At 46.5% G+C, this 23,201-nt stretch overlaps 1 protein-coding gene across 1 annotated transcript; it reads left to right on the forward strand.

The window, feature by feature from the left end:
- The first annotated feature begins 14,635 nt into the window (after window positions 1–14,635).
- On the forward strand, window positions 14,636–16,810 carry LOC125544696 (putative FBD-associated F-box protein At5g53635). Its single transcript, XM_048708440.2, has 3 exons — window positions 14,636–15,832; window positions 15,939–16,079; window positions 16,174–16,810. The coding sequence occupies exons 1-3, from the start codon at window positions 14,714–14,716 to the stop codon at window positions 16,558–16,560; spliced, it is 1,647 nt and encodes a 548-aa protein (XP_048564397.2). The 5' UTR covers window positions 14,636–14,713; the 3' UTR covers window positions 16,561–16,810.
- The last annotated feature ends 6,391 nt before the right edge of the window (window positions 16,811–23,201 follow it).

Genomic DNA, 23,201 nt, shown 5'->3' on the forward strand with positions numbered 1-23,201 from the left:
CTGCCCCTTCACCAAAAATCTCACGGGCGAAGCCACTGGCAACTGCACCTCCTGAAGACAGTGTACAGTCCGAAGATTTATCACGCATCTCCAAGCCCCAGAAGGTCAAGATGCCTCTGCCACACACCGGCCAAGAGCTAACAGCCGCTGCCATTCTGCGCAATGATGCCATTGATCTGTCAAGTGATGAAGATCTTGCAGATGATGCTCTTGAGCAACTCATCAAGAGCAAAGAAGAAGCAGAAATCTTCAATGATCTGCCTCTCTTTGATGTAACAATCATCCACAACTTCATTGATGAATGGTTTGACACGCCAAACATCAGCTTCGAAGATCTGCAACTACCCATTGGCCTCAGTGTTGCCTTCCATGGCGCCATTGCTTCAGAGTTAGCTATCGCCCAGCGCATTGTTGAACTGAAGCAAAAGATTGACTATGAAAAGGCTCAGTTCAAGAAGCATATGGCCAAGCTCAGCGTGCAAGAGGTGAAGAACTTCAAGATTATGCTGCATGAGCTCAAGGAAGCCTTTCTCAAGAAACGTGCAGAAGCTCAAGGTTCTCGTGAGCGCATGAAGGTTCTGGCTGACAAATGTGTGCAGGCCTACAATGAGGCTGAGAAGCGCAAGGCCCTTGGGCGTCCTGGCATCGACCCCAGGATGGCAGCAAAGAAGATGAAGAAGCCCGCTACGGCTGAACCTGACGCACTAAGGCAGGAAGCAGATCCCATTGTCTTCCCAACTAGAATGACTGGCTCGAAGTCAAAAAGCCGGTCAACCGCTTCAGAGCTCAAGAAGACAAGGACTGCTGAGGCTGAAGCCAGGAAGAGGAAACATCCTGAAGCCTCTCCTATTGCCCCCTCCAAGAAGAAGAGGAAGACCAAGAAAGATCGGGCTGCTCCCACAGAGCCTTTGATAGTTGAAACCATTTCCATGGTTCGTCCTGACGCTGAACGCCAACTGACAATCCATGAGCCTGCTTTCACAGAGGCTCATGAAGCTGAAGACTTTCCAGCAGCTGATCCCATCGCTGCTGAAGACATTGGTCAACATGACCATATAGAAGATGGTGCAGTCCTTCCTCAGCTCGAGAACAGCGAACTCATCAGCATTGGTCGTCCTCTGACGCCAATCGCTCAGGATGCTTCATGGGCTGATCGCCCTAAAGAGGAAGAAGACTTTGAGGCCCAGCCAACTCCAACTACACAGGCGTCGCCTGCGTTGAGCAGGCTTCGCAAAGGACATAGGCCTCCAGTCTCTGCGTCTGAAGCTGAAACTGCTGAAGACATTCCGGCTGCATCAGCCGATGAAGAAGAAGTCCCACAAGCTGCTACTCCCCTGTCCCACCAAGAAGCGGTTCTCGAGGAGAACGTGATTGTGACCGACCCTCCAGCTCGTCAAGTGGAGTTTGAAAATCTTGAGGCTGCCACCACCACCACCACCAATGAAGCCACTGACGCTGTCATGGCTGAAGCTAATGTGGAGCCCTCCCCAACAAAAGCATCAGAAGTCAGCGAAGCCACTGATCCCGCCACTTCTGTTCCTGCACCTGCTGCCGGTCCCCAGTTCGACTATCATGTTGAGCACATGCCTCAGGTACAGAAGCCAATCCCAAGATTGCCCAGGTTCCCAGGTCCTGCATCAGCACATGGATCGTTCAATATCAATGGCTTCAGAGCAGACAACACATTCTTCAATAGCTCCAGGAACCCCTACTCAAGGGAAAGGATATCATCTGATTGATTTTGGAGCTATCCGCAGCGAAGCTATTACTCCTGCATTCTATACAATCAAGGTCGCATCTTCCCCCACAAGTGTCTTGACATTGAAGCTATAGCTGGTCTGCCCTGTCTGGAAGAAGCTCTGGATTGCTTCAAAGAAGTTGGATTGCTGCCATTCGTCACTGACCAAGAGCATTGGAATGAAGAGTTGCTGCTCCAATTCTATGCCACACTTCACATCCGCGGGTATAACAGAGATCTAAAGACTTGGGTCCTGGAGTAGATGACAGGAAACGTTCATCACGAACCCAAAGCCTTTGACATCATTGAGCTCACTGGTCTGCCCACTCCCGGAGATCTCTACGAATCTGGCTGTCAACTTCACAGTGAAGCTGTGGAGAGCATCTTTCAGAAGTCTGAACCTAACATGAGTCAGATGCTCAGTATGATGAAGCCATTACCCCAAGATGCTGCATATCCCAAAGAGTTCTTTGTTGAAGACCTAGAGTATCTGCCAAGGACTATTTATCACATCATAAGGCGAACTCTCTGGCCCATCAAAGGGCACTCTCCACATGCCAAGCTTGAAGGTGCAATGAAGACTTTGGTCTTCTATATTCTTCATGGAAAATGCTTCAATGCACAGGACTTCTTCATTCGCCAACTTGCTGCATCAGGCTCTGATCTGTTTGGCTTGAAGTTCTACGCCCCATGGGTCATGCAGCTGATCAAACTTCACTCCACTATCTCATATCAGCCATCTGCTCGTAATCATCGGATTTTTCTGCCTGATGTGGATATGTAGATTGAAGCCATCTATCCTGAGCCTGCCAAGGAATCTCTCAGTCTTCAGAATGCAGAGCATCAAAGTTTCACTCAGAACGTTGAAGGCGTGGAAGCTGTAACTCGTGTGTATCCTTTGGCTAGCACTACACGTGCACCGCATCCTGCTCTCACTGAAGCCACTGACAGTACAACTGCTCCATGACCCAAGAAGCGCACTCGTGTTCTCAACGACCGAGAGCTTCTTGTGGCTCTTCATCAGAAACAGGATAGGCATCATGACTGGCTGAAGCGTTAGATGCAAAGCCTCTTGGTGGATGTTAATCGCATTCGCAATCTTGCCACCAAGAATGCTTTTGTTGCCCATGAAACCTCTCGCCGCACATGGAAAGGGCTAACGCTGATGTGTTCTGAAGATGATCTTCAAGAGGATGGCTTCACTGAGCGATTCAAGTTTGACTCCACACCTCCTCGAAGGGCAGTGCTGCGACGAACTCCATCCCTTGAAGACTCTGAGTTCTCTTCCTCTGCTGCAACTGTGAATGCCAGAGTGATCGAGGATGAAGACGATGCTACTTCACCGCCACCTCCTTCAGCATGCTTCGACTCTGCTCCAAGCTCTTCAGCACCGCCAAACACCACCAACGACCCTGCTGCTTCACCTACTCCTCATGGGAACGAGTAGATGCTCTATGTCTTCAAACCTTTTTGGTCCTTAATGACAAAAGGGGGAGAAGCATATGAGGTTGATAGTCTTCAAGCGGGTCCATATGGGCGGGTGCTTTATATTTTGCTTCATGCTTACAACTCTCGTTTTGCTACATTTGGTTCTTTGAGTTGTAACACTTAAACTCGATGGTCGTCTGCTACTTATCTGCCACCTTGTGTTGCGATGATAAATTCCGCATGTGCGACGATAAATTCCGCACTTAAATCATTCTGCAGACGTCCATTTTCCATTATGCATGTCATTATCTTCATATACTTTCACACAAGTACAACCTGCCATGTGCATTTGCATTCCAAAAGCAAATTACTTATATGCACATCTTCAGGGGGAGCCCTTGCAACTTACGAAGACAATTCCTTATCCTTTACAATTTCACAGATTATATTCCCCGTTGAAAACTTCAACTAGTTTGTCATCAATCACCAAAAAGGGGGAGATTGTAAGTGCATCTAGTGCCACCCCTAGTTGGTTTTGGAGTATTGACGACAAACCTAGTTGAGGGACTAATGTGTTTGTGAGAATTGCAGGATAACACAGGTAGAAGTCCCTCATTGATTCAGTTTTCCTACCAGAGATGACCCCTAAAAATGTATGAAGACATTGAAGTCAAAGGTGGTATATGAAGATATTCACATTGAAGACTATGACAAGAGAAGACACCACATAAAGCCTATGGAGCTCGAAGACTTAGATCTTTCGTAGTTCTCTTTCTTCTGTATTGAGTCATAGGAACCACCGTACTGTTAAGTGGGGTCCAAGAGAACCAGTCAGAATGACTGAAGTGATGCTTAAACAAAACCTATGTCTTCGAGTGAAGACTTTGAGAGCGAATCTTGTCCAGAGTCGGGGAAGTCAGCTTTGCTTGAAGCCCAAGTAAAGTTGCCGTGTGAGTTTGAAATCTGACCGTTGGAACACGTGTCAGTTCCTTAGTGACCCAGGGTCATTTCGGACAAATCAGCTCGGGTTGCCAAGTGGCTATAAATAGCCCACCCCCTACAACCATAAACGGTTGGCTGCTCAGATTCAGAGTACGGCTTTTGTCGTTTGAGAGCAACCCACCTCGAAGCCTTTGAGAGAGAATTCCTTGCGAGGATAAAGCCCTAACCACCCAGAGCCAAAGAGAATTAGGCATCACTTAAGTCTTCTTGTCTGTGTGATCTGAAGACTTATTACACTTGAGGACTGTGCATCCTCCAGCCGGTTAGGCGTCGCGTTCTGAGCATCCAAGAGACATTGTGGATTGCCGGTGAACGAAGTCTGTGAAGGTTTGGGAGTCTACCTTGAAGACTTACCAGAGTGATTGGGCGAGGTCTGTGTGACCTTAGCTCAAGGGGAATACGGTGAGGACTGGGTGTCCTGAGCTGCGTGTTCAGGACTGGGTGTCCGGGACTGTGTGTCCTAAGGTTTAAATACCTAGCCGCACTAACCAGACGTATAGTTGTCACAGCAACTGGAACTGGTCCAACAAATCATTGTCTTCAGCGAGTCACTGGTTTCATCTTCCCTTCCCTTTACTTACTGTTACTCCTTGTGAAGTCATTGTATGTTCGCACTATCTTTTGTCTTCACTGAGTGACTGCGTGTTCTGTGTGGCTTCACAATATCTTCCTACCTGATTCTTACTACATTGCTGCTATTAGTCATTGTGCTTCCACTCTATTGAATACTTGACTATGGCTTGCCTAGTGTAGTCTACCTTCCGCTGCAGGGTAATAGGTTTATTTCTATCGTTTGTCTTCATAACTTCCACGTTTTGAAGACTTTCATAAAAATTGCCTATTCACCCCCCCTCTAGTCGATATAACGCACTTTCAGGTACCTCGCTGCGGCAGTAGTGCCGCAGTACCGCTCCTTAGCGGCAGTGCCGCCCTTCCTCCGCGGTAGTACCGCCCGATTCCCTCTTTCCCTTTTCCCTTCGTTCTGCGCGGTAGTACCGCCGTAGGGAGTGGTAGTACCGCTTAACCCAGCGGTAGTACCGCTATCTCCTGCGGTACTACCGCCCCAAGGTTCATGTTTTGTTGCTTCTTTTTCCTATTTCTTCTGCCTGAGCGGTAGTACCGCTTGTGGAGCGGTAGTACCGCTCGTGTGCGGGCTGAGAACATAACGGTTGGATTTTCCCCCTCCTATAAAAGGGGGTCTTCTTCCCCAATGAACCTTATCCTTTGAGCTCGTGTTCTTCCCCCTTTGTTGACCTTCTTCGAGCTTGCTAACTCTCAATCCCTACATGGATTCTTGCTAGTTTTTGAGGGAAAAGAGAGAGGAGATCTAGATCCACATTTCCACCAATCACTTTCTCCTCTATGTGAGGGGAACCCCTTGGATCTAGATCTTGGAGTTCTTGGTGTTCTCTTTCTTGTTCTTCCTCTCATTTTCCTTCCTAGCATTAGTTGCTTCGGTGGGATTTGAGAGAGAAGGACTTGGTCACTCCGTGTGCCCTTGCCATTGCATTTGGTGCATCGGTTTGAGTTCTCCACGTGATACGTGGAATTTACAAGTTGAGAAGCTTATTACTCTTGGGTGCTTGGTACCCTTGAGCTTGTTCCTCTTGGGTGCTTGGGCGCCCTAGACGGTTGGTGGTGTTCGGAGCTCAATCATTGTGGTGCAAAGCTCCGGGCAAGCATCGGGGTCTCCAATTAGGTTGTGGAGATCGCCCCGAGCAATTTGACGGGTACCGGTGACCACCCCCAAGGGTTGCCAAAGTGTACGGGTTCGGTGACCGCCCCCAAGGGTTGCCATTTGTACGGGTTCGGTGACCGCCCTCAAGGGTCCCTTAGTGGAATCACAGCATCTTGCATTGTGCGAGAGCGTGAGGAGATTACGGTGGCCCTAGTGGCTTCTTGGGGAGCATTGTGCCTCCACACCGCTCCAAACGGAGATTAGCATCCGCAAGGGTGTGAACTTCGGGATACATCGTCGTCTCCTCGTGCCTCGGTTATCTCTTACCTGAGCCCTTTACTTATGCACTTTACTTTGTGATAGCCATATTGTTTCTTGTCATATATCTTGCTTTCACATAGTTGCTTATCTTTCTTAGCATAAGTTGTTGGTGCACATAGGTGAGCCTAGTTGTTTTAGGTTTTGTGCTTGGCAAATTAACCGCTAGGTTTATTCCGCATTTGTTCAAGCCTAAACCGTAATTATTTTAAAACGCCTATTTACCCCCCCTCTAGGCGACATCCACGATCTTTCACCTACGTTGAATATGCCTAAACCATCTTAGATGATGTTGGACAAGCTTCTCTTCAACCGGTGCTACCCCAACTCTACAATGTATATCATCATTCTAGACTCGATTCTTCTTTGTGTGGCCACACATCTATCTCAATATATGCATCTCTGTTACACCTAACTTTTTAACACAATACAGATGCAAGCGGTCATATATAGGCGCATACACTCACGCCTATGAATGCACACACACACCCTACCCCTATGAGCACCTCTGAGAAACTGAGCTGGCATATTATCTTAAGATTTTATGAAGTCACTGTATGCACCTCATAGTTGATGGTAATGTCTCCTCCCACTGAACGGCATCACCAAAAATTCTGAAATAAATCCAGGATAAATGTGAGCACCATGACATGAACCCAGGTGGGTTGGGGATACCACTGTCCTCCTAACCATCCAACCACATGTTGGTTCTCTCTGTTACATCCAATTGTTGAACATGTCGCCTTTTAGTCAGCCAACACTCAGCGCCATACAACATTGCGGATCGAATTGTCATTCTATAAAACCTATCTTTCAGTTTTTGTGGCACTCTCTTGTCATAGAGAACGCCAAAAATTTTGGCACCACTTCATCCATCTGGCTTTGATTCGATGGTTCACATCTTCATCGATATCCCCATCTTTCTGTAACATTGACCCCAAATATCGTAATGTGTCCTTCTAAGGTATTACTTGCCCATCAAGGTTAACCTTATCCTCCTTGTTCCTAGTAGTACTAAACCGCACCTCATGTGCTTGATTTTAGTTCTACCAAGCCTAAAACGTTTTGATTCCAAGGTTTGTCTCCATGGCTCTAACTTTCTATGAACCCCATCGAACTATCATCGACTAGCACCACATCATTCGCAAAGAGAATGCACCATAGGATATCTTATTTTATATCGCTTGTGACCTCAACCATCACCAAATCAAAAAAAGATAAGGGCTCAAAGTTGACCCCTGGTGTAATCCTATTTTAATCGAAAAGTCATAAGTGTCGCTATCACTTGCTCAAACACTTGTCATGATATTATCACACATTTCCTTTATGAGGGTAATATACTTTGTTGGGCCTTCGTGTTTCTCCAAGACCCATCATATGACATTCCGCGGTATCTTGTCATAGGACTTCTTCAAGTCAATGAACACCATATGAAGGTCCTTCTTTTGCTCCCTATGTTTCCATAAGTTGCCGCACGAAGAAATTAGCTTCCATTTGTCAACCTCCCATGCATAAAACCAAACTACTTTTTGGTCACGCTTGTCATTCTTCTTAAGCGGTGCTCAATGGCTCTCTCTCATAGCTTCATTGTATGGCTTATTAGCTTAATTCTACAGTAATTAGTACAACTTTGAACATCCCCTTGTTCTTGAAGATTGATACTAATATACTATGTCTCCATTCTTCTGGCATCTTGTTTGCGCGAAAAATGAAGTCGAAATTCTTAATTTGCAAAGAGAGCCTTGGCTCAGTGGTTGGGCATGCGGTTGTGCATCCTAGCGACCCGAGTTCAATTCCTAGAATTGACAGGTGATGCATAGGGGTTTCCCCCGTTTATTGAGGATCATGCTTGGTGTACGGTGGAACCTCTCATCAAGAAATATCTTGATACTCATTAAAAAAAATTAAGGACCATGTTTATCTTGGGTACTCATACTAAAATGGTTGTATGCATCCCTGGTTGGTGCAGAGGCCGGGAAGTGAAAATCTCTCCCATTAAAGTAGGAAAAGACCCACGCCCCCGCGTCGCCCCGATCTGGCGACACGGGGGAAGCGCCACCGCCGGTGACCCCCAAGGCCACCTCTCCTACCCCTCGTCTTGTCGTTGTCTGAGGGGACCATCAGCAAAGCTCGTGTGGGATCCTATGACGGTGGCAGGGCATCTCATCTCGCGGCGGCGGCTCAGATCTGTGCAGCTCCGTGGGATCCCAATGGCATCTTCCTCGTCCGCCGGTGGGGCTGCTCCTCGTCAACGGCGAGTTGGTCGCTCGTGACCGCGTGGTGTTGCGGCACGGTCGGCACACATCTTGCATCTGTGCTGGTTATCTTGGCTCGTACGAGTCTGCGGGCAGGTGTGCTGCGTGTTGCTAGACACCATGGTGGTGCCGACGGCCGGCTAGGTGGCGGCAGGCTGGATCAGGGTGGCGTGGGGGCCTGCTACCGTGATGCTTATGGTGGTGGCCCTCGTGCTCTTTCTGCTTCACGGCAACATACTGCAAGATCGGCCCTCCTCGATCTAGTCATCGACATGTTCCGGAACTGTCGCTGAAGATCTTGCCCAGGATATCTGGATCGGACAGAATCCGGTCGTGCACGTCCATATCAGCTTACGAGGTTCTGAGGGCATGGACGCGAAGCTCTATTGGTTGATGACACCTTAGGACATGTCGGCTTCTTGATTTCCATGGTGGAGACAACGATGGAGAAGGTCATGGTGGCCGAGATCGAAGTATCAGCTAGACGGATGGAGCCTTGGTGGTGATGGAGTCAGCCAGGTGTCAGATAAGTCTCAGGAGCAGCAGTGATAAGTGGGGGTGGCAACACTGGCGGATTTCATTTTTGGTGGTACTCCTCGAGTACCGAGTCGTGACTTTTAGGGTGAAAACCTAAGGTTTGACCTTCATTGGTTGTGTCTGGCGATTGCCTTGCTGAAGGAATTGTTTGGAGAGCGCGGGCTTTCTCTAGGGTGAAAACCTAAGATTTTGGATTGGGCAACGACGGCGCTTGTGCACTATTCCCTTCTTGGAGGTGTTGCTTTTGGAGACCTTTTATGTTTTTCGGGTGTTGTATTAGGTAGTGGTATGTGTGCTGCTGTGGAGATAAGTCGGTCGCTGTGGCGGGATCTTTTTTTCCTTTCTTTTAATTTTCTCTTTGGCTGTGTGCATCCCGGATGTCTTTGTGACATCTTGTTGGTACAGAGGTTGGGTGTAATTGGTATCTCTGTGATATTAATATATCCCCCTTTCCAAAAAATGTCTCTAAGGCCTCTTCACACCTCAATGAGGATACAATCAGGGGTCTTCGTCTTGGCTCCTTTCATCCTTTTTAAAGTCCCCTTGACCTCATACTCCTATATTTGCCGCAAAAAACGCCTCCTGGTATCATCAAAAGGAGTCATCCAGTTCAAGGTAGAACTGTCATTCTCTCCATTGAACAACTTTTTTATGGAAAAACTTCCGATCTATTCATCTTCAATCATGGTAGTACAATGAACACTAGAAATAATAAAAATTACATCCAGAACCGTAGACCACCAAGCGACGACTACAAGCACTGAAGTGAGCCAAAGGCTCTCCTCTATCATCGCCCCTTGATACATCTCCATCGTATCTACTTTTCCAAACTCTTTTGCCCTTGTTTTATACTCTAATTTGCATGATTTGAATGGAACTAACCCGGACTAACGCTGTTTTCAGGAGAATTGCCATGATGTTATTTTTGTGCAGAAATAAAAGTTCTCGGAATGACTTGAAACTTCACGAAGAATATTCTAGAACAAATAAAAAATATTAGTGAAAGAATCAATAGAGGGGGACCCACCACCTATCCACAAGGGTGAGTGCGCGCCCTACCCCCTGGGTGCGCCCCCTGGCTAGTGGGTCCCACGAAGCTCCACCGACCTCAACTCCAACTCCATATATTCACGTTTCGGGAGAAAGAAATCAGAGAGACGGATTCATCGCATTTTACAATACAGAGCCGCTGCCACCTCTAGTTCTTCCTCGGGAGGGCAGATCTGGAGTCCGTTGGGCTCCGGAGAGAGGAAATCGCCGCCATCATCATCATCAACCATCCTCCATCACCAAATTCATGATGCTCACCGTCGTGCGTGAGTAATCCCATCGTAGGCTTGCTAGACGGTGATGTGTTGGATGAGATTTAGCATGTAATCGAGTTAGTTTTGTTCGGATTTGATCCCTAGTATCCACTATGTTCTAAGATTGTTGTTGCTATGACTTTGCTATGCTTAATGCTTGTCACTAGGGCCCGAGTGCCATGATTTCAGATCTGAACCTATTATGTTTTCATGAATATATTTTTGTTCTTGATCCTATCTTGCAAGTTATAGTCACCTACTACGTGTTATGATCCGGCAATCCCGGAGTGACAATAGTCGGGACACTTCCCAGTGATGACCGTAGTTTGAGGAGTTCATGTATTCACTAAGTGCTAATGCTTTGGTCCAGTTCTTTATTAAAAGGAGGCCTTAATATCCCTTAGTTTCCAATAGGACCCCACTGCCATGGAAGGGTAGGACAAAAGATGTCATGCAAGTTCTTTATTAAAAGGAGGCCTTAATATCCGTCGAGAGGTTTTCGCCAGGGGGACCCGATCTCACCGCATCTGTTTCTGTTGTGCGGAGAGGGCCTCTCGTGTATGCTGCAAAACTATGATGGAGGTTGGATTGATAGGGGGATCAGAGTAAGCAATACTGCCTCGTGGATTTCCCATCTTTTATTTGCAGATGACTGTTTAATTTTCATGAAAGCTGACTCCAGGAGTGCCATAAGGATGAATGAGATTTTGCATCAGTACAACATTGGCTCCAGACAAAATGCAAACAAGCTGAAAAGCTCCGTGTTTTTAGCCCTAATAGTGGCTCGTTAGTTAAGATGGGAGTCAAGGCAACCTTACAAATACAAAGAGAAGCGATGTCGGAAAAATACCTTGGGCTCCCAACAGCTGCCAGAAGAATTATAGAGAAAAGTTTTGTACATATTAATGAAAGATCAAGGGCAAGGGTGCAAGGGTGGTGCGAAAGAAAAATGTCATGTGCAGCAAGAGAAGTTCTTTTGAAGTCTGTGGTCCAAGCTCTACCGGCCTACTCTATGAGTTGTTTCAAACTCACAAAAGGTTTGTGCAAGAAATTGACGACAAATATGTCAAAATATTGGTGGGCTGGATCACTTGACAAAAAAAGGAATGCATTGACAATCTTGGGATAAGATGTGCATGGCAAAGTCACAAGGAGGAATGGTATTCCGAGACTTGGAAAATTTCAATGATGCGATGCTAGCAAAACAAACATGGTGGTTACTTGAGAATCCTAATAGCTTGTGTGCACGTGTGCTTAAAGCATGGTACTTCCCTAACGAGGATTTTCTAACGCCGGGCTGCCCCGCTAGTGCCTCCAAGACATGGAAAGCAATTGTTAACGGGAGAGAGATGTTGAAGAGGGGACTCATCCGTCCGATTGGTAATGGAGATACCACCGAAGTGTGGCATGATCAATGGATGGATGGCACCATATCAATGAAACCGATGGGAGCTCTCAAGCCAAACTCAATACAATTAGTGTCGGACCTGATTGACCCGATGTCAAATCAATGGGATACACAGCTCGTTCGGAGTATTTTCTACGCCCCGGATGCGGCAGCTATACTTGCTATGGCAAGACCGCGTACGGGAGGGGCGGATGTGTGGGCATGGGCAAGGGAAAAGTCTGGCCTCTTCACGGTCAGGTTGGCGTATAGACATGAGATGCAAGCTAAACTACAGCTGACTGAGACAGTTGGTTCATCTTCTGGTGAATCGGCCATGTGGAAGGCATTGTGGAAGATCAACGTGCTTCCAAATATTAGGGTGTTTTGGTGGTGCGTGCTAAAGAATTTCTTGCCATCCTATGGCGAGCTTCAGAGGAGGCATATTAAACAGCTACCGAACTGCTCGATGTGTGGACATGACAATGAGACGTTGTTTCACTCGTTGATGGAATGTGACCATGCAAGACGCTTTTGGGAGGCAGCGGAACGATTCTTTGGTATTGGCATACCACGATTACACCCACTGTCATGGTCTCGAGATCTACTAGATCAACGATTATACAAGAAGGAGGTGGCGGCTATTATGATCACCGTGATGTGGGCTGTGTGGCACTCCAGGAACAACTACACTCATGGCGAGTTAGTGTATCAGCCGGTTAAATCAATGGTGATTATTGAAGAGATTATCAGGGCACTTGAGATCCCTGAGAGGAAGAAGGCCCAAGCTACTGCCCTCCTGAGGTGGCTGCCACCAGAGGAGGGATGGATCAAGATCAATACCGATGGTGCTACGGACATGGGTCTACTACGTGGAGGAGCGGCCTTCATTGCTCGAGATCATTATGGAGCTCTCATTAGAGCTGGAGGATCACGATATGACGGGATCACTGACCCGTTATCCATTGAGCTACTTGCATGTAGGGACGCGATCCTAATGGCACACGACATGGGCTTTCAGCAAGTGGTGTTGGAGACAGACTGTCAAGAAATCCAGTGGCTCTGGGAGGTACCTCAGAGGTCGACGTGTTTTCACCTCATTACGGAGATGTCTACTTTGTTTCACGGATTTAGGCTACGGTTTGCGTGTCGCCAGACTAATATGGCGGCACACCGTCTAGCTAGACACTCGTTAAAACTTTCTTTTTTTATGCACTTGTATGACACGATCCCTAGATGGCTGACTGATTGTTTGCAGTCAGACATGCTAACGCCTAATGAATAAAGAGCTGAAGGGCGTTTAGCTTCAAAAAAAAAGACCCAACTGCACAAAGTGTTGTTGTCTACTCACATGGACTAGCATTAGTTAGAATGAACTAACATTACGGAAAGAATTGTGCAGGCTGGGAGGTTTAAGCTCGTAAGATTTTGGGATTTTAAAAAAAGATAGGCGCCTAAGATTTTGGGAAGGAGGGAGTACCGATTTGATTTACATTGTTTCAAAATCAAGGAGTAGGTGTGTGGAGAGGAAAAAAGTACTTGAATACAATACTCCCACTGTTCACTTTTATAAAACCTTCAAGACATTTCAGATAGCATGTAAAGCAGTCTATTTTCAGTTGTCTGAAACGACTTATAAAAGTGAACGGAGGGAGTAATCTTAGGGTGTGTTTGGTTCGGGAACGAAGTGTAATGGAATGTCACGGTTTCATTCCACTAGAATGGGTCGGTTCCGTCCTTGTGTTTGGTAGTGACAATTTGAAGGAATGAAATGGTTACATTTTGATGTTTAGTTTGAGAGATGGAATAGAATGAGTTTATTTATCCCATCATTCATTGGAGTGAATTTCGGTCATAAAAAGGCATTGTGCAGCAGTGTGAGCATCAACGGTTCAAAAACACTCTGTCAAAAACAAATCGCAGCTGATCTGATTGAACTCGATTTCAGTCAAACAAAGGCCATCCAAATAACAAACTCTGCATTTGATCTGAGTGCTACAAGCAAAAAATGCAGCTTGCTCGTCCAACCTTGCTCCTCCAGTCCACAAGATCGACATCAGCCACCCAAATACAGAAGTCTGGATCAACAAAGCCACCCAACCGCAGCCTTGCTGCTTCATTTCTTTTTCAATCATGTGGCTGACGGGGTGAATTGCATGTTGCTCCTCCAGTTCTTTTTCCCGCACCGGGGCCGTCCAGCCGCTCAAGCTCGAGCTCGGCTGGCCTTCCAGTCGCACCACACCACACGCACACACGTGTCTCCTCACGTACACAGAGACGCACCTCACCCCGGACTCCTTTCGCCAGATCCTTGGTCGAGGGAGAGATATGAGGGGCAGGAGACGCCGGCGAGGCTACACTTCCGATGAGGGGCAGAAGTCAGCGACGTAACAGGCGTGATGCAAGTCGCACCTTCGATGAGCCAGACCTCGGCTGCGCGTCCGCCTCGGCCGCGCACAAGGGGGTGCTGTCGAGGATGGGGTGCAGCGGAGGAAGCGAAGGGGTTACGGCAGCCGGCCGCCGCCACGACCATCGAGGGAGAGAAGAGGGCAGAGGTCGTGGGTGGCTGGGGCGCGGGCTACGGGGTGGGTGAGTCAAGGAGAAGAGACACGAGCGAGTCGTTCCGCGTGGTCCGGTCGATTTGAAGGAATGCCCAAGTTCAGCATAAACAAGGAATATGCCGTTCCCTGGAACCGGTGGGTTCCGATTCCTTCCGTAATCTAAACACCAGAACTGGCCCTTGGGACGAAACCAACCCGTACCATTTCGTTTCATGACAGAAACCAAACACACCCTTAGTCTGCAGTTCGGTGATGATCCAGGGAATCTGTACGTCGGAAGGTGGTTCGGCTGCAACTGCGGCTGCCTCCACTTCTTGGACGGCGTGGGTAGGTGGAGGCCACAGCTGTGCGACTAGAAGATCCAACCGTTGGTTTCGGATGGACGACGCGGATTGGACCTGACAGCAGGATCTGCCAGACAGAAACCGTTACCTATGCAACGAGGATCCGGATCCGGCGAGGACGAAGTACCCAGTTCTTCCAGAACTCTCCATCCGATGGAGTAGGCATGTGCTGCGTCTACTCCCCCGCCACCGTCTCCACGACCTCGTCGCAGCGAGGTCAGATCGTGTCGTCGGATCGCTCGCCCTCCTACGCCGCCGACGCCCCGCTGCGCTCCGATGAGGGATTCGACGGCAGCGCGGCCAATCCCTCCCGCGCGAGGCGCGGGCGCGGCGGCGGAGATGGCGAGCCCCCGCCGCTTTCCCCGGCCCCGAGCGTGAACGCTGACGGGAAATTCGACGGCAGGGCGGTCAAACGCCGTCGCGCGGAGTTCGGCGGCGGTGTCGGCGTTGACGACGCGGCGGCTCAGGACCACGGGGACCGCATCGGCGAACTCCCGGACGCGATCCTGCTGTGCATCCTCTCCTACCTCCCGCTCCGCGACGCCGCCCGTTCGACGGCGCTCTCTTCGCGGTGGCGGCGCCTGTTTGATCAGTACCTCCTGGATTTCAACGCGTGCCAGCCGTTCCCGCCGGAAGCGGGCCGCGGCTGCGACTGGTTCATCCGCGCCGTCGACTCCATCCTCGCCTCGCGCCGCCACATCCCCATCCGCAGCTTCCGCTTCGTGATGTACGGGCAGGGATTCGTCAATCGCATGGGCGTCGTCAGCGGCTGGTTCCCCGTCCTCGCGACCTGCGGTGTCCGAGAAGTCGACGTCGACATGTTGTACACAGTCTATAGGCCGACCCTCCCCGCGTCGCTCCTCCAGCTCGCCTCCCTCGAAACCCTAAGAGTGTGCTTCTGCGATCTTCCGAAGGAAGCGGAGGTGGACGCGCTGCGGCTCCCCGCCCTCAAGACGCTCCGCCTGTCCAATGTTCGAACCTCCCAGGACGCCCTGCAGGCGATGCTTGCTCATTGCCCGTCCCTGGAGTGCGCAAAGCTCAAGAACATCACCGGGGTCAAGCAAATCCGCCTCCGGTCCAAGAGCCTGGTGCGGCTGTACGGCGACTTGGGCGACTTGAGTGAGCTCGTTGTCGAGGACGCCCCGAGCCTTGAAGAACTGGTGGGCATCCATTTGCCGAGCGGCAGAGCAACGGTGAAAATTGTTTCCGCCCCCAAGCTGCAGGTGCTGGGATACTTGGGGAAGAACGTCGGGCCTCTCGTGCTGCGTGATACCGTTTTCGATGTAAATGCTTTGCCTTTTTCTACTGTTTGTTGCAGCTAAAACTCGGATGATATTTGCTTTGAAAGCAAGTATCTTTGCTTCCTATGACATGTTTTGCATATTGCAGGGAGGCATCTTGCAGTCCACTACCCTGATGTGCAGCGTGAAGACCTTGGCCATCCAAGTGCCCTTCTCAGAGAAGGGACGTACCACCTTCGTTGCTCAGTTGCTCAAATGCTTCCCATGCCTTGAGGAGCTCCATGTCGAGGTAACCATTGCAGCTCAGCTCTCCTTAACCCCCAATCTACTTAGCTCTACCATCATACCATGCATTATTTGTTAATCATGGTCGACGTTTGCAGGCAGACAGTCGATCAATTTCACAGCGGGTTACTCCTGAATCATGGGACACGACAACTTCTATCCCGTGCATCGAGCATTCGCTCAACAAATTGGTGTTCGAGGATTTTGGAGGAGAAATGTGCCAGTGGGGCTTTCTGACTTTTATGCTTGAGATGGCTAAAACTCTTGAGGTCGTTGAGCTCTACTGTTTGAAAGGCGAAGACTGTGCCAGTAGACTAATAAACATTCTAAGCAGCATAAATAGAGTCTGCCAGGACATGGAGTTCCTCTTCTTCACAAGTTGTGAGCCAGTCAATGGTCTCTACTTGTGCCATTGCTGTCCACGGCGGTGCCAGAATGAAAACAGAGTTTCGCTGATGGATACTCTGAAGCACCAGAAAAAATAGAAGGTGATTGCAATCTGAAAATCCATGTTGTCGTCGGATGCGCGTAAGTTGTGATCTTGTGTCAGAATCCGAGAACTGTTCATTTTAGTTTACTGGAATAGAAAAAGAATCTGCAGGCTGGATTGGCTGTACCGTAGCAGGCTGGTTGGCTGGAACTATTTTTGTTAGAACACAATTAGCTGGACTTCTTGTTGGATGTGTATCGCTGGTACTGTTTATAATATAATCATAGCATAATGGTTTAGCATTTTGGTATCTTTGCACCGTAGTTCAAGTTCATCTCCGACATTTGAATTTTCGAGGCCATGGCGTTCGAAATTAGAATTGCACGGAAAGTGCACCATGGAGAAAACGAGTGAATGCTATGCCTTTTGTCCCTCAACTTGTCGTGTTGCACAAATTTGATCCCAGACTTTGATTATGTAGTATACTACTCCCTCCGTTCTAAATTACTTGTCGCAGGTATGGATGTATCTAGATGTATTTTAGTTTTAGATACATCCACTTCTGTGACGAGTAATTTGAAACGGAGGGAGTAGATGATCATGCGCGCTCTGCCGCACGAGGGACATGTACGTTTGATACCCTCTAGTCTATGCGTAGCTTTTCGATCGAATCAGGGCGTATAATACGGAGTTTAATTTCAGATTGGTTATTCGCGTGTGATATGTGGTTACAGTTATTCTATCTATGTTGTGCCCGTGGTGTTATTGCCTGAACATGCGCTCCTATACATGTCAGCAGGATAATTTCTTCTTTGCTAGCGTGTTGGGCCAGCGCGTGGTAGCTATGAATGGATTGCTTGCCTTGGTGCTCATCATCGATCCCTGGGGAGATTCTAGCTTCCATGGATTACGGCTGTTGTGTTGTTATGTTACCATTCTCCACTTTCACCTGTAGCTGTTGATCACACGCTCAGAAATATGTTTCTGTCTTATCTCGTTTGACAGATAATGGATATTCTACACTAAAAAGACTTTTTAAAAAATGAATCAATATATTACTGGCCATAACGTTTTGATCAGCCTATGGAACAAAAAATTTGAAATGAACTCGTTTTCGGGCAGGGCTATGTAAACTTAGCAAGCACACATAATTATATATGACCTGACCGTAGAGTCTCCATTTGATCATGTGACTTGTATGTCATCACTCTAGACCATGAATAAAAGTATTTGCAGACAAAGATTGTTGAAAATTATTACATTTTACCTGGAGTGGCAATAGATAACCAGGAGCTCGATGGCTACCAAGGTTACATAAATCAAAATAATAGTACACGGAGGCAATTTCTTGTCAAAATCCCTTTGAGTAAAAGAATTGCTACTTCTATGATATATTATTGATTATAAAAATGCAGAGGCATTTAATCTGTTATGCTCCTATACATGAGGGTATCGGAGAAAAGTCAGTACTCACTCTTGAAACCAATATATTCAGGTTCGATCTTCTCACGGGATGAGGACTCCAGGGAAACACATCCATGTAGTAATATGGTAAAGATATATCATCACAGTATTGATCCAGAGAGTCCACCTGCACCAAGCTGCCTGCACGTATATTAGGCGGGGTCTGTTCCTCATATGACTGATAGTTTTGACGCAAATCATGCAGTGACGGTTCACCAGCCACATCAAGAGAACCCAGACTCTGCTTTAGGGCATTCCCCACACTCCCCTGCAGATAATCTCCATGTATAATTAGGCAACTGCTATTGCCATTGTTCATGCTTTCAGTTGCCTCACCAATGTTCAGCTCAGTGTAAGAAATATCAGGTATGGCTACATTATGGGCATAAGAGAACATGTTCGTTGGTATGAATTGATTACCATACTGGCTAGTAACCATATTATCAAATATTGCTCTTGTATATCCTCGCGTTTAACTTCACTCAAATCAGATCGGTCTAGGAACTGATTACACAGTGAATCTGCAGTAGAGATCAAATGAACAATGGCTTCTTTATACTTAGATGATGCAAGTAATATATAATGCCAAAGGGAAATTTGACATACAATTATTTTTTGGTTGCCCCAGCCCTCTAAGTGGATCTCTGCTTTGGCATGTTTTTGGCCAAAGTACATTTGCTCACCAATGTATGAACACTTTCATCTAAAAAAATGTATGAACCCTTCGACAGAACTTCGCATGGACATTCATTTGTTTACTCAACAACACTTATGTGGACTATGGTTCAATGTGTCCCTTGGTAAAGGTTGGTTATCATGATTTTCGTTCCTAGTGTTGCCAAATAAATTAGCAAAGAAATAGTAATAGAGGATAAATATCTAGTGTCATCTTCGAGATTCTTATCATTGCCAAGCAAACTATCTGCTATTGTGAGGGTCTATATGTGAGTAGTTTGACCATAACCCTTCCTCCAAATTTTGTGTCCACTGATAGAGCAACTGCTTAACAATGATTATGTCCAGAAGTAGTTCTTGTAAAAATATATGCTGAAATGAGAAGCTCGGTCTACCTACATGGCTTTCAAATGAATTTTCAAAACGTATAGCATCCACCTGCAGCTCTAATGCAACCTTAATTGGCCAACATTTGACACCCATGAGGCCAGGATCCACCTCTTTGTGTGTAAAATCACATTGTTTACAAAGGAAACATCCATGAATAAGCAACCACCTGGAGCCTTCCACTGGATTTGTCAAAATTAATAGGCCAAACTAAGTAAAGAAGACAAATAAAAATACTATATGAACCACAAAATCACCTCTGACCAACGCCAACATTAGCACATATCACCATTCCCAAAACCTATGTTGGGCAGCGGCAACAAGGTCGTCCCAACAGAGCGGCATCACCATCGATGGCCATTACCTCCCTTCCAGCCAGCAGCCACATCTCTCCGCATCGTCATCCTCCGCAGCATCCCTTACAGACGCGGCCCCTGGGTCTCCACCACGTGAGACGGGCCACCGCATGATCTCTTCCCCCATCGCGCGAGATGCCGCCTCCAATCTCACCAGCTGTCGCTGCTCAGAAAGAGGAAGGGAGAGGGAATTGTGATGCATCGAGGAGGGGCGGTAGCGACGACTTGGATGGGCACATGCGTGAGGTGGGGGTGAAGAGAGGAACGGCGAGGAGGAGGGGCGGCGGCCATGACAAGATGAGTTGGGGCGAGACTGGACATAAACCGACCCATCGAGAATGGCCCACTGATACGTCTCCAATGTATCTACTTTTCCAAACACTTTTTCCCTTATTTTGGACTCTAACTTGCATGATTTGAATGGAACTAACCCGGAGTGACGTTGTTTTCAGCAGAACTGCCATGGTGTTATTTTTGTGCAGAAATAAAAGTTCTCGGAATGACCTGAAAATCCACGGAGACACGTTTTGGAATTAATGAAAAATATTGCGAAAGAATCAGCATCAGGGGCCCCCCACACCCTGTCCACGAGGGTGCAGGGCGCACCACCCCTAGGGCGCGCCCCCCTGCCTCGTGGGCCCCCTGGGACTCCACCGACCTCAAACCCAACTCCATATATTCACTTTCGGGGGGAAAAAAATCAGAGGGAAGCATTCATCGCATTTTACGATACGGAGCCGCCGCCAAGCCCTAATATTCCTCGGGAGGGCTGATCTGGAGTCCGTTCGGGGCTCCGGAGAGGGGAATCCGTCGCCATCGTCATCATCAACCATCCTCCATCACCAATTTCATGATGCTCACCGTCGTGCGTGAGTAATCTCATCGTAGGCTTGCTGGACGGTGATGGGTTGGATGAGATTTACCATGTAATCGAGTTAGTTTTGTTAGGGTTTGATCCCTAGTATCCATTATGTTCTAAGATTGATGTTGCTATGACTTTTCTATGCTTAATGCTTGTCACTAGGGCCCGAGTGCCATGATTTGAGATCTGAACCAATTATGTTTTCATGAATATATGTGAGCTCTTGATCCTATCTTGCAAGTCAATAGTCACCTACTATGTGTTATTATCCGGCAACCCCGAAGTGACAATAATCGGGACCACTCCCGGTGATGACCGTAGTTTGAGGAGTTCATGTATTCACTAAGTGTTAATGCTTTGGTCCGATAATCTATTAAAAGTTGGCCTTAACATCCCTTAGTTTCCAATAGGACCCCGCTGCCACGGGAGGGTAGGACAAAAGATGTCATGCAAGTTCTTTTCCATAAGCAGGTATGACTATATTCGGAATACATGCCTACATTACATTGATGAACTGGAATTAGTTCTGTGTCAGCCTATGTTATAACTGTTGCATGAGGAATCGCATCCGACATAATTATCCACATTGATCCATTGCCTACGAGCTTTTCACATATTGATCTTTGCTTAGTACTTTTCCGTTGCCACTGTTACAATTGCTACAAAAACTACTACTATTACTTTTGCTACAGTTATCGTTACTTCCATACTACTTTGCTACTAAATATTTTGCTGCAGATATTAAGTCTTTCAGGTGTGGTTGAATCGACAACTCAACTGCTAATACTTGAGAATATTCTTTGGCTCCTCTTGTGTCAAATCAATAAATTTGGTTTGAATACTCTACCCTCGAAAACTATTGCGATCCCCTATACTTGTGGGTTATGAAGACTATTTTCTAGCGTCGTTGTCGGGGAGCATAGTTCTATTCTTTGAGTCACTTGGGATTTATATCTGTTGATCACTATGAGGAACTTGAAAGATGAAACAACCAAGATTTTTTCCTCAACTACAAGGGGAGGTAAGGAACTGCCATCTAGCTCTACACTTGATTCACCTTCTATTAAGAGTAAATTTGCGACACCTACACATGTTATTGATTCTGATATGTCGCATGTTATTGATGATGCCACTTCTGCTATGCATGATGCTTATGATGAAACTACTTCTATGCTTGATAATACTATGCCATTAGGTGAATTTCTTGATTAACAACTTGCTAGGGTTAGAGAGAATGAAATTATTGAAACAGATAATATTGATGAAAGTGATGATGAAGATTCTCCCCCTAGATATGAATTGCCTGATGTGCCTGAGGGTTATGTTATGGATGAAGAAACTGCTAGAGACCTTTTTTCTTGCAAAGATAGATATGATCTTAAGAAACTGGTAGCTAAGCTAAAAGAAAAGTCTTTGAATGCTAGAATGAAATATGACCCTGCTTTTGCTACTTCACCTATCTGTATTTCTGATAAGGATTATGATTTCTCTGTCGATCCTGAGTTAATTACTTTGGTTGAATCTGATCCTTTTCATGGCTATGAATTTGAAACTGTTGTGGCACATCTTACTAAATTGAATGATATAGCCACCCTATTCACTCATGAGGAAAAAATTCGTTACTACTATATCCTTAAGTTATTTCCGTTCTCATTAAAGGGTGATGCTAAAACATGGTTTAATTCTCTTGATCCTGGTTGTGTGCGTAGTCCCCAGGATATGATTTATTACTTCTCTGCTAAATATTTCCCCGCTCATAAGAAACAAGCTGCTTTAAGGGAAATATATAATTTTGTGCAAATTGAAGAAGAGAGTCTCCCACAAGCTTGGGGAGACTTCTCCGATTACTTAATGCTTTGCCTGATCATCCTCTCAAGAAAAATGAAATACTTGATATCTTTTATAATGGACTAACTAATGCTTCGAGAGAGCACCTGGATAGTTGTGTTGGTTGTGTTTTCACGGAAAGAACTGTTGCAAGCTGAATTGCTATTGAATAATATATTGAGTAATGATAATGATTGGATACTTCGTGAACCAACTCCTAAGCCAACTCCGAAGAAAAGGGGTATTCTATTTCTCAGTCTTGAAGGTATGCAAGAGACAAAGAAATCTATGAAATAAAGGGTATTAAAGCTGAAGATGTTAAGAATTTACCACCTATTGAAGAAATATATGGTCTTAATAACCCGACACGGGTAGTAAAGGTAAATTCTCTCTATAGATTTGATGAAGGTGATATTCCTCGTAATAAGTCTGCTAGCCAATGCTTGGATGAGTTTCATAATTTTATTGTTAAACAAGAAAACTTCAATGCTTATGTTGGTAGACAATTGAAACATAATGCTTATATGGTTGAACACTTGAGTGGTTATATGTCTAGAGTTAAAGGTGACCTTAAACTTATTAGTAAACATGCTTCTATGGTTACCACTCGGGTAGAACAAGTGCTTAAAGCGCAAGATGATTTGCTTAATGAATTAAATAATAAGAAAAATGATAATGTTGTTAGAGTTATGACTAGAGGGGGTAAAATGACTCAGGAACCTTTGTATATTGAGGGCCACCCTAAGAGAGTGGAGCAAGATTCTCAGAGAACTAATGTTGATGCACCTAGTCCTTCTAAGAAGAAGAAAAAGAAAAATGATAGGACTTTACATGCTTTTAGTGAACCTGTTGTTGACACACCTGAGAATCCCAATTATATTTCTATTTCTGATGCTGAAACACAACCTGGTAATGAACATGAACCTAGTGATAATGAGGATGTTCATGTTGATGCTCAACCTAGCAATAACAATGATGTAGAGATTGAACCTCCTCTTCATCTTGATAACTCATAATCAAAGAATCAACGTTATGATAAGAGAGACTTCGTCGCTAGGAAGCACGGTAAAGAAAGAGAACCATGGGTTCAGAAACCCATGCCCTTTCCTCCTAAACCATCCAAGA

The sequence above is a fragment of the Triticum urartu genome, chromosome 3A (assembly GCF_056163025.1).
Source record: "Triticum urartu cultivar PI428250 chromosome 3A, HENAU_Tu73, whole genome shotgun sequence".
Classification (NCBI taxonomy): Eukaryota; Viridiplantae; Streptophyta; class Magnoliopsida; order Poales; family Poaceae; genus Triticum; species Triticum urartu.

Coding starts and splice junctions, on each gene's coding strand:
- LOC125544696 (XM_048708440.2), top strand. CDS start 14,714: ATGTGCTGCGTCTACTCCCCCGCCACCGTCTCCACGACCTCGTCGCAG. Junction 15,833..15,938: donor TGCGTGATACCGTTTTCGAT/GTAAATGCTTTG, acceptor TGCATATTGCAG/GGAGGCATCTTGCAGTCCAC. Junction 16,080..16,173: donor TTGAGGAGCTCCATGTCGAG/GTAACCATTGCA, acceptor CGACGTTTGCAG/GCAGACAGTCGATCAATTTC.